This window comes from Coptis chinensis, chromosome 3 (genome assembly GCF_015680905.1).
Source record: "Coptis chinensis isolate HL-2020 chromosome 3, ASM1568090v1, whole genome shotgun sequence".
NCBI classification, from domain to species: Eukaryota; Viridiplantae; Streptophyta; class Magnoliopsida; order Ranunculales; family Ranunculaceae; genus Coptis; species Coptis chinensis.
In genome coordinates, this window is record NC_141458.1 from 6,607,070 (window position 1) to 6,619,159 (window position 12,090).

Below are 12,090 nucleotides of genomic sequence, written 5' to 3' on the forward strand. Positions count from 1 at the left end.
GACAGCTATATATATATATATATATATTTTATTTTGAATGACAAGTCTGTTTTAAATGAGATTAGTAACTAGAGGTACAATGTGTGGGCAAATTTATTTTTAAAGAGATCAATAACTCAAGTAACTGTGTATTATGACAATGATACAAAGAATTTTTTTTTCGAAAGAAGTGAGGGACTGGCTTGATTTGCCTGAAGATGTTACAATTCTCATCTTTATGAAACTCGAAACAATTGAACTTCTGCAAAATGCTCAAATGGTTTGTTCTTCGTGGAGAAAACTCGTCAAAGGGCCTAGTTCTTTAGTTTTTAGACTATGTGGGACGGGGGGATACTTTACAAGGTATAATCCTTTTTAAATTCGCAAAGGAAGTCATTAATAGAAGCTCTGGACAGTTGGTGGAATTCTGTTATCATGGCTGGGTTACTGACGAGCTTTTACTCTATGTTGCTTTTCGATCGACTTCACTGAAATATCTCCGTCTAGAAGCTTGCATCAAACTATCTAAAGCTGGGTTGATTGTAGCTGCCAGAAAACTTCCTTTACTTGAAGAGCTTGAGCTTTGCTGGTATTGTTACTCGGGAAAAGTTATCGAAGAAGTAGGTCGCTATTGCCAAAAGTTGAAGTATTTTCGATTGAGCAACAAATTTCATCTGAACGACAAAAACAACTGTAACGATGATGCAATCGCCATTGCACAAAGCATGCCTCAGTTACGTCGTCTTAATCTCTTCGCGAACAGTCTGACAAATGATGGATTGCAAGCCATTCTTGATGGATGTCCCCACCTTGAATTTCTTGATCTTCAACAATGCTCTGGTATCCATTTAGAAGGGGAATTTCTGAAAAAATGTGTAGACAGATTCAAAGTCTTAAGGTTCTGAGTCATTCTACTTATTATTATGTAAATTCGATTTTGAAAATTAGCGATATTGGACCATCATTGATAATACGTACAAACATCTTCCACGCTCTATTTCAGTAATTAAAATGGTAATGGCCTTCATCCTCCTATTCCACTCATAGGTATTTGCAATTTATTTCTTTTACTCTGCACGCGGTCCTTCATACATGCATAATTTACTTGCTACAAAGTCATCAATATAAGCATCAATTTCCATGATCTTAAAAGTAGGATCTTCACGAGTGTCGTCTGGAAGGCAACATTACTTGTTGAGGCCTGAGGCTAGTGAACATATTTGTTGAGGCTCGAGACATTTATGTCTTTAGAGTTTAGACGCATATTTTTCTTGGTTGTCTGTTACGCTCTAGTATTTAGTCCTACACGAGCAAACTGATTTTCTAAACCAATTTGAATTCCAAACCTCTGAATAAAGTAGCTTTGGCATTGCAGCAATCGTATTATTATTACAGTGTGATTTGAGATGCATGGCCATCCAATACAACTTCGGAACTTTCGCCCTCTTACACATCACAAATAGAATCAATGGTCTCTGTTGGCTGTTACCATATTTATGCACATCGATCAAAAAAATTCAAAGTTTGCCAACTGATCACACCTATAGAAATGAGTCTCTATATGTTCAAAGCATACCAAGATGCAATGTGTACATGGGAACGTAATGAAGGTAACCCGGGACCTTCAGGTTATGGTGCTTGCTTCAGAAACAGTAACTGTGAGTCTCTTGCTTTGCTTTGTAGGAGTGTCGGTCATGAGACTAATTTCATTGCAGAGTATTTAGCTATTTTAGAGGTTGTAGAATATGGTCTACAGAGAAATTAGAGAATAATTTGGGTGGAGTCTGACTCTACAGCGGCTATTCATGCATTTGAGGAATCTAATGTTCCATGGTGGATGAGGCAAAGATGCATCAAGGAACTGGACTACTGCAGGTTACCTCCAGCTTGGAGAAAGGTCAACTTCACGGTAGATCAACTGGCAAAGCATGTAGCCAGTCTACAAGGTTCTCAGTTTGTAACTGTTCTTGTAACACCCAATGGATGACCAAATGGGAGGTCCCTTGGAATGTTTACTATAGGTTTTGTTAATCACTTTTGGTACTGTGTTTAGTAGACTCTAAGTGTCCCCTGTACTCTTGTACAATTTCTTTTCGTCCATTTTATTTATTTATTTTTATTTTTTACAAAAATTGTGCTTAATGAGAAAATAAATAAATAGATAACTGCTAATAAAGAATGTTGCACTTTGAATTTCTGGACACACTAAAAGCGCCAATCTACCCAGCCTCTAGCGTCTAGCCCATGTAAGGCCAATAAAACTTTCTCACTGATACAAATGCTGCTCGGTAAACAATAATAATCTTTAATTCAAGTAATGCAAAGTAGTACTAAATATATAACAATGAACTGATACAAATCAATTTGATATTATTAATAGTACATGGAACAAACAATTAACCAAAATACTCTCGAACAAGATATGATATAGTGGAATGAAAGCAAAAGTAATGTAACCAAAAACTAAGGTAACTTATCAATGCATTTATTCAAGGAACAAAAAGTCATGGCGGTAGAAGCGCCAAATATAACTAGGATTACAAGCCAACGAGCAAAAAAATCAACTCAAAAGTATAGAACTTGCTGCATCAGGAGCAAGCAACAACTGAACAACCATAAGACAAAAGGATGAAACTAGGCATAAAGAAAAGCGGCCGAGATAACTTGGAAAATATATCATCTTCATTTCCCAAATAAAACTGAACAACCATAAGACAAAAGGATGAAACTGTTGGAAATGTGAATGAATTTGTGTCCTCATGGGTTTGAACCCATGACCTTTCGTATCTACTACACTCTAATGTGGGGGGCTTTAGTCCCACATTGGTTACTAAACTTAAGACTCTTAAGTTTATATTGGTTGTGTCCTTATGGAGGGATAGTGTAGAGAGATATAAGGAGGTGCTCGCGCACACACAAGGCCTCCTTGGTTTGGGGGCTCTCGGGAGGTGGGAGCTCCAGAAAACCTTAGTGGGGTGCAAATCCACCCAATTGGGCTTCGCGTGGGTGCGAGTACTGGGCTTGTTTTTGGTCTTCTTTCCAAAATTGTAACAGTCTCTCCTGTTTTAGATAATACGAGAACACAACATTATTTTCCTCTTAACATTATTTTCCTCTTATTAAAAACTGGTCTGGAGTATGCTGAGAGTTCCTGCAGAGCTGGTCGTTCTGGTGGTGTGGAGAGATGGGAAAAGAAAGACTATTTATGTAGAAATTATATACTTGATTGTCTTTCCCTTGATTTGTATGATGTTTATCTTTGTGTAATAATCGCTATCTTGAATTGTGGAGTTTACTTGATAAGAAGTATGCTCTCTTGAAGATGCACGAGGTTCTAAGAAGTTTCTTGTAGGAAAGTTTCGAATTCAAGATGGAAGATGGGAAATCTGTTGTTTCTCAAGTGGAGGAGCCGCAAATAATTATTCATTCATGATTTTGCGGGAAGGTTATAAAATCTGCAAAGGCTTCGAGGTTGCTTCCATCATTGAGAAACTCCCTTCCTCGTGGAAGGAGTACAAAAACGATCTCAAACATAAGAAGAAAGAGATGACACTAGAAGATCGATCGTCAACCTTCCGGATCGAGGAGGATAACAGAAGGTGAACTCAATGTGGAGACTTGAGGAAATGAAGGCTAAGGCTAACCTGGTGGAAGGTAACGCCGCTAGTTCTTCTAAGTCTAAATCAACTAAATTCCCGTCAAAAAGAAACCATATGCGAACAAGAATAAAGCAAATTCCAACCTCACTTTAAAAAGAAACCTTACAATCCTCAAATTCATCATATGCTATGTGTGCGGATCTCGAGGTCATATAGCCCGGGATCAAATTCAAAAAGGTCCGAATGATGGGAAGAAAGACAAGGCACAAGCAAATGTAGTTCGGGATGGTAACTTTTTTCTTTGTGGTTCTTGAGGTTAACTTGGTGAGTAACATGATCGATGGTGGGTAGACCTTTGGGGCTACCAAACACATCCGTGGCACTAAAAGTGCATTTCGCCCTTCACTCCTCCGGGAGAAGGAGAAAGTCCGTTCATGGGTAACTCATCCGGGCTTCAGAGTTGAAGGAAAAGGGATTAATTAATTTGAAGTTCACTATGGAAATGTTCTTAATTTGAAGGATGTTCTTTATGTTCGATATTAGGAAAAATCGGGTTTCGGGTTCCCTTTTAAGTAAGAAGGGGTTCAAACTTGTCTTTGAGTCGGGACAAATTTGTTCCGACTAAGGGGAGCCTTTGTGGGTAAAGGTTATTTAGATGAAGGCTTGTTTAAGCTCAATGTAACTGATTTTGATTTAAATAAAGCATCTACTTCTTCTTATATGGTTGAGTCATTTGATCGTGGCATAGTAGACTTGGACACGTTAATAATGTTTCAATTAAAAACCGATGCATCTAGGTAACATATCCAAGAATACTATTTCTGAAAATAAGAGATGTGAAGTATGTGTAGAATCTAAATATGCTAGGAAACCTTTCAAAAGGTAGAAAGAAACACCGAAGTTGTTGGCATTGATTCACACCGACCTATGTGATCTTAAAGGTTACATGACTAGAGGAGGTAATAAATATTTTGTTACATTCATTGATGATGCTTCACGTTTCTGTCATGTTTATCTTCTTAAGAGTAAGGATGATAGCTTAGCTAAATTTATTTCCTTTAAAACCTGAAGTTGAGAACCGGTTAGACAAGAAAATAAAAATAGTTAGGTCCGATAGAGGAGGTGAATATTCCGGGTCCTTTCAATAAATTTTGTGAAAATAATGGTATTGTACATGAGACCATCGCCCTTTATGCTCCCCAATCCAATGGGATATAGAGAGAGGAAAAATAGGACTCTCAAAGATATAATCAATTCAATGATCAATAGCTCGGGGCTTCTATGAACCTATGGGGGAGGCTTTGCTAACGGCCCTGTTATATTCTGAATAAGATACCTTTTAAAGACACAGATAAAACTCCATATGAGATGTGGAAAAATAGGACACCGACTTATAGATTCTTTAAAGTGTGGGGGTGTTTGGCTAAGGTATCTATACCAACACCCAAGAGGACTAAACTTGGCCCTAAAACTGTAGATTGTGTCTTTATTGGGTATGCACGTAATAAAGCAAAGTGCCTACAGGTTTTAGTCTTCAAATCTAAAAATAAATTTGTTGATGATAATACCATTATTGAGTCTAGGGATCTTTGTCTTTTTGAGGATAAATTCCCATTTATTGAGAGATGGGGGAGGGACTCGAAGTTCTTCTACACTTGCTCCTAGAGTTCGAGAAGATTCTTCTGCTGAAGATGAAATTGAACTCAGGAGGAGCAAGAGACCTAGGACTAACACCTCTTTTGGACCTGATTTCCTTACTTTCTTAGTAGAGGAGGATCCTCAGACCTATTCAGAGGCCATGTCATCTTGATCGACGCATTTTTGGAGAGAGGCCATTCTAAGTGAATATGAGTCCATTATAACCAATAACACTTGGGAGCTGGTTCAGTTGCCCCCTGGTTGTAAAACTATTGGGAATAAATGGTTATTTAGAAAGAAACTTAAGGCAGATGGATCCATTGATAAATATAAAGCGAGATTAGTAGCAAAAGGCTATAAACAGAGAGAAGGGTTTGATTTCTTTGATACCTACTCTCCTGTGACAAGGATTACATCTATCAGAATGTTAATAGCCTTTGTTTATTACTCGTAATCTCGTAATTCACCAAATGGACGCGTTAAAACGGCATTTCTAAATGGGGAATTACAAGATGAGATATATATGGATCACCCGAAGGGTTTGTCTTAGAAGGCCTTGAGAGAAAAGTTTGTAGGCTAAAGAAATCTCTTTACGGGTCTCAAACAAGCTCCTAAACAAATGGCATGAGAAATTTGATAGTGTGTTAATCTCTAATGGTTTTAATATTAATGAGGCAGATAAATGCATTTATTGCAAATTTGAGGAACAATCTGGGTGTAATTATCCGTTTATATGTGGATGACATGTTGATCATTGGAACCAGGTTTAGAGACCGTCAATAAGACTAAATCTTTTTGAGTAAGCATTTTGACATGAAAGATTCGGGGTCATACCGATGTCATTCTTGGCATTAAGATAGTGTATAATTTCGATGGAATTACTTTGTCTCAATCTCATTATGTAGAGAAAATGCTTAAAAGATTTAATCAATTTGTGTGCGCCGAGAACACCATATGATCCTAGTATACATTTGACAAAAAATCTTTGGATTAGGTGTATCTCCTTTAGAGTTTTCTAGGGTTATAGGTAGTCTCATGTATCTTATGAACTGCACTAGACTCGACATAGCTTACGCCCGTAAGCAAACTTAGTAGATACACCATAAATCCCAAAGAATGAGCATTGGGATGCTCTTATCGTGGTATTGAGATATTTGAAATATACTTCAAATTATGGTGTTCATTATGGCGGATATCCAAATTGCGGCTTGAGGGGTACAAAGTTGATGCCAATTGGATTTCGATTCTCGGGAATCTAAATCCACTAGTGGTTATGTGTTCACTATGGGGGGGGTGCAGTGTCTTGGAAATCATCTAAGCAAACTTGCATTGCCCGCTCCACTATGGAATCGAGTTTATAGCTTTAGACAAAGCTAGTGAGGAAGCAGAGTGGATCAGGAATTTTTTGATGGATATCCCGCTTTGGCCTAAACCTGTTCCACCTGTCTCTATTCACTGTGATAGCCAAGCTGCTATCTTGAGGGCCAAAAATACTTCCTATAATGGGAAATCTCGACATATTCGTCGAAGACATAACACTGTGCGACAGTTGTTAAGAGATGGGATCATAGCTATTGACTTTGTGAGGTCAAAAGAAAATTTAGCTGATCCTTTAACTAAAGGCCTAGCTAGAGAGCTGGTTTTTAGTACATCGAGGGGGATGGGGCTAAAGTCTATTAAAGACTAATTGCCTATTTAATTAAATCACCGATAACTGACACCCAACCTTCGCGGAATGGAGATCCCGGGATCAAGGTTCAATGGGGAAACAAGTTATCTGCGTGATTTTGTGGGGGTACTACACCTAGAGTGAAAACTCGTACTCCATCCCTATGATGTAGTAGTACCTTCAGATCATTTTAAAGGATGAGTGAATACTCTTAATGCTTTCTATAGCTGGTTTTTCCATTGGGGTGTAAAGATCTGAAGACACTCCCCTCGATAGAGGCACCTATATGAGTGAGGAAGTAAAAGCCGCTTCCTATGAGAACTTATAGGCTTGTTCTCTAGAGCACTCATGAAACCCAGGAAGCTCATGGCTATAATGAGCACAACCGAGGGAACTCTATGATGATTTATGAAGTTATGTGTGTTACCCGTTGACTAGGCTTACATATAGGTTGAGCAGTTCAAGACTAAGGTCACCGGGTCAACTAGTAATCCCGACGGAGACAAACACCGTTTAAGGTTCAAGTCGTATGACACCTTGACCCCATTCATAACTTCTTCATACTCCGGACATTCTTGTTTTGTTTTTCTTTTCTTCGTTTCTTAATAATTCCATTCATGTGGGGATTGTTGGAAATGTGAATGAATTTTAGGTCCTCATGGGTTTGAACCCATGACCTTTTGTATCTACTACACTCTAATGTGGGGGCTTTAGTCCCACATTGGTTACTAAACTTAAGACTCTTAAGTTTTATATTGGTTGTGTCCTTATGGAGGGATAGTGTAGAGATATAAGGAGGTGCTCGCGCACACACAAGGCCTCCTTGGTTTTGGGGGCTCTCGGGAGGTGGGAGCTCCGAAAACCTTAGTGCTGCGGTGTGCCCACACACGCCGCCGGCAGTGAGGGTGCAAATCCACCCAATTGGGCTTCTTCGTGCGGCGAAAGCATATCGGGCTTGTTTTTGCGTTTTTGGTCTTCTTTCCAAAACTGAAACCGAACTCAAAATCTTTCCTTGATTCGAAGTCAAACAATAAAGGCAATAGCCCGAAGTTGCGCTTTTCAGATCTATAAAACTAAGGTCTCTCCCTGTTTTTAGCGATCTTAATGAGAACACAACATTATTTTCCTCGATTAAAACTGGTCCGGAGTAAACCGAGAGTTAGCAGAGTCGGGTCATTGGCTGGTGACACATTCATCCAATTCCTATCCCGAGAATCTAATAATTGAGGTTACCTACCATACCGGCGGCGTTTTTCGTCTTAAGGAAATTGTGCCGAGCACAATCCTCAGTGATAAGTTTTACTTCCTTTCTTATTACTGTTTTTCGATACTAGATTCATACAATCTTAAGACGAAAAAACGATTGTCTAATAACGATCTGTTATTATCTAGTATTGTGCTCGTTGTTGTTAATACTGCTAAGATGGAAAAACCTAGTGGTAAGTCTGTCAAACCTGAGATTTTTGATGGCAGAAATTTTAAGCGCTGGCAGATGAAAATGCGGTTTTATCTGACTACTCTGAAATTGGTTGAATGGATTTCGATTGTGAAACCCGTTTACAATGAAAATGAAGATGAACCTGGTCATTCTGGTGGTGTGGAGAGATGGGAAAAGAAAGACTATTTATGTAGAAATTATATACTTGATTGTCTTTCCCTTGATTTGTATGATGTTTATCTTTGTGTAATGATCGCTCTTTTGAATTGTGGAGTTTACTTGATAAGAAGTATGCATCAAGATGCAGGTTCTAAGAAGTTTCTTGTAGGAAAGTTTCTGGAATTCAAGATGGAAGATGGGAAATCTGTTGTTTCTCAAGTGGAGGAGCTGCAAATAATTATTCATGAGATTTTGCAGGAAGGTTATAAAATCTGCAAAGGCTTCCAGGTTGCTTCCATCATTGAGAAACTCCCTTCCTCGTGGAAGGAGTACAAAAACAGTCTCAAACATAAGAAGAAAGAGATGACACTAGAAGATCTCGATCGTCAACCTTCGGATCGAGGGAGGATAACAGGAAGGTCGAACTCAATGTGGAGACTTCAGAAATGAAGGCTAAGGCTAACCTGGTGGAAGGTAACGCTGCTAGTTCTTCTAAGTCTAAATCAACTAAATTCCCCGTCAAAAAGAAACCATATGCGAACAAGAATAAACAGCCCCAACCTCACTTTAAAAAGAAACCTTACAATCCACGAAATTCATTGCTGTAAAAATGCGGATCTCGAGGTCATATAGCCCGGATCGTAAATTCAAAAAGGTCCGAATGATGGGAAGAAAGACAAGGCACAAGCAAATGTAGTTCGGGATGGTAACTTTTTCACTGTGGTTACCGAGGTTAACTTGGTGAGTAACATGATCGATGGTGGGGGAGATGGGGCTACCAAACACATCCGTGGCACTAAAAGTGCATTTTGCGCCCTTCACTCCTCCTCGGGAGAAGGAGAAAGTCCGTTCATGGGTAACTCATCCGCTTCTAGAGTTGAAGGAAAAGGGACTGTTAATTTGAAGTTCACTTCGAAAATGTTCTTAATTTGAAGGATGTTCTTTATGTTCCCGATATTAGGAAAAAATCTGGTTTTCGGGTTCCCTTTTAAGTAAGAAGGGGTTCAAACTTGTCTTTGAGTCGGACAAATTTGTTTCGACTAAGGGGAGCCTTTGTGGGTAAAGGTTATTTAGATGAAGGCTTGTTTAAGCTCAATGTAACTGATTTTGATTTAAATAAAGCATCTACTTCTTATTATATGGTTGAGTCATTTGATCGTGGCATAGTAGACTTGGACACGTTAATAATGTTTCAATTAAAAACCGATGCATCTAGGTAACATATCCAAGAATACTATTTCTGAAAATAAGAGATGTGAAGTATGTGTAGAATCTAAATATGCTAGGAAACCTTTCAAAAAGGTAGAAAGAAACACCGAAGTTGTTGGCATTGATTCACACCGACCTATGTGATCTTAAAGGTTACATGACTAGAGGAGGTAATAAATATTTTGTTACATTCATTGATGATGTTTCACGTTTTCTGTCATGTTTATCTTCTTAAGAGTAAGGATGATAGCTTAGCTAAATTTATTTCCTTTAAAACTGAAGTTGAGAACCAGTTAGACAAGAAAATAAAAATAGTTAGGTCCGATAGAGGAGGAGGTGAATATTCCGGTCCTTTCAATAAATTTTGTGAAAATAATGGTATTGTACATGAGACCATCGCCCCTTTATGCTCCCCAATCCAATGGGATAGCAGAGAGGAAAAATAGGACTCTCAAAGATATGATCAATTCAATGATCAATAGCTCTGGGGCTTCTATGAACCTATGGGGGGAGGCTTTGCTAACGGCCTGTTATATTCTGAATAAGATACCTTTTAAAGACACAGATAAAACTCCATATGAGATGTGGAAAAATAGGACAACCGACTTATAGATTCTTTAAAGTGTGGGGGTGTTTGGCTAAGGTATCTATACCAACACCCAAGAGGACTAAACTTGGCCCTAAACTGTAGATTGTGTCTTTATTGGGTATGCACGTAATAGCAAAGGTGCCTCTGAGGTTTTTAGTCTTCAAATCTAAAAATAAATTTGTTGATGATAATACCATTATTGAGTCTAGGGATCTTTGTCTTTTTTTAGGATAAATTCCCATTTATTGAGAGATCGGGGAGGGACTCCGAAGTTCTTCTACACTTGCTCCTAGAGTTCGAGAAGATTCTTTCTCGAAGATGAAATTGAACTCGGGAGGAGCAAGAGACCTAGGACTAACACCTCTTTTGGACCTGATTTCCTTACTTTCTTAGTAGAGGAGGATCCTCGGACCTATTCAGAGGCCATGTCATCTTCCTCGATGCGATTTTTGGAGAGAGGCCATTCTAAGTGAATATGAGTCCATTATAACCAATAACACTTGGGATTTTGGTTTCAAGTTGCCCCCGGTTGTAAAACTATTGGGAATAAATGGTTATTTAGAAAGAAACTTAAGGCAGATGGATCCATTGATAAATATAAAGCGAGATTAGTAGCAAAAGGCTATAAACGAGAGAGAGAAGGGTTTGATTTCTTTGATACCTACTCTCGTGACAAGGATTACATCTATCGTAATGTTAATAGCCTTTGCTTCTATTAATCTAATCGTAATTCACCAAATGGACGTTAAAACGGCATTTCTAAATGGGGAATTACAAGAGGAGATATATATGGATCACCCGAGGAAGGGTTTGTCTTAGAAGGCCTTGAGAGAAAAGTTTGTAGGCTAAAGAAATCTCTTTTTACGGTCTCAAACAAGCTCCTAAACAAATGGCATGAGAAATTTGATAGTGTGCTAATCTCTAATGGTTTTAATATTAATGAGGCAGATAAATGCATTTATTGCAAATTTGAGGAACAATCTGGTGTAATTATCTGTTTATATGTGGATGACATGTTGATCATTGGAACCAGTTTAGAGACCGTCAATAAGACTAAATCTTTTTTGAGTAAGCATTTTGACATGAAAGATTTGGGTATCACTGATGTCATTCTTGGCATTAAGATAGTGTATAATTCTGATGGAATTACTTTGTCTCAATCTCATTATGTAGAGAAAATGCTTAAAAGATTTAATCAATTTGACTGTGTACCTGCCAGAACACCATATGATCCTAGTATACATTTGACAAAAAATATTGGATTAGGTGTATCTCCTTTAGAGTTTTCTAGGGTTATAGGTAGTCTCATGTATCTTATGAACTGCACTAGACCCGACATAGCTTACGCCGTAAGCAAACTTAGTAGATACACCATAAATCCCAAAGAATGAGCATTGGGATGCTCTTATCGGTATTGAGATATTTGAAATATACTTCAAATTATGGTGTTCATTATGGCGGATATCCAGGTTTTGAGGGGTACAAAGTGATGCCAATTGGATTTCTTTGATTCTCGTGAATCTAAATCCACTAGTGGTTATGTGTTCACTATGGCAGGGGGTGCAGTGTCTTGGAAATCATCTAAGCAAACTTGCATTGCCCGTTCCACTATGGAATCTGAGTTTTTATAGCTTTAGACAAAGCTAGTGAGGGAAGCAGAGTGGATCAGAATTTTTGATGGATATCCCGCTTTGGCCTAAACCCGCTCCCACTGCTCTCTATTCATCGCGGATAGCCAAGCCGCTATCTTGAGGGCCAAAAATACTTCCTATAATGGGAAATCTCGACATATTCGTCGAAGACATAACAT

General features: G+C 38.4%; 2 protein-coding genes across 2 annotated transcripts; both read left to right on the top strand.

The window, feature by feature from the left end:
* The first annotated feature begins 139 nt into the window (after positions 1-139).
* On the top strand, positions 140-1,966 carry LOC147507577 (putative F-box/LRR-repeat protein 23). The gene is made up of 3 exons (XM_086596333.1): positions 140-259; positions 369-819; positions 1,776-1,966. Exons 1-3 carry the CDS (start codon positions 140-142, stop codon positions 1,964-1,966), a joined length of 762 nt encoding a protein of 253 aa, XP_086452459.1.
* Positions 1,967-8,308: 6,342 nt separating this feature from the next.
* Positions 8,309-8,932, top strand: LOC147507578 (uncharacterized). The gene has a single exon (XM_086596335.1). The coding sequence runs from the start codon at positions 8,309-8,311 to the stop codon at positions 8,930-8,932; it is 624 nt and encodes a 207-aa protein (XP_086452461.1).
* The last annotated feature ends 3,158 nt before the right edge of the window (positions 8,933-12,090 follow it).

Coding starts and splice junctions, on each gene's coding strand:
- LOC147507577 (XM_086596333.1), top strand. CDS start 140: ATGATACAAAGAATTTTTTTTTCGAAAGAAGTGAGGGACTGGCTTGAT. Junction 260..368: donor TTCTGCAAAATGCTCAAATG/GTTTGTTCTTCG, acceptor AAATTCGCAAAG/GAAGTCATTAATAGAAGCTC. Junction 820..1,775: donor TGATCTTCAACAATGCTCTG/GTATCCATTTAG, acceptor CTGACTCTACAG/CGGCTATTCATGCATTTGAG.
- LOC147507578 (XM_086596335.1), top strand. CDS start 8,309: ATGGAAAAACCTAGTGGTAAGTCTGTCAAACCTGAGATTTTTGATGGC.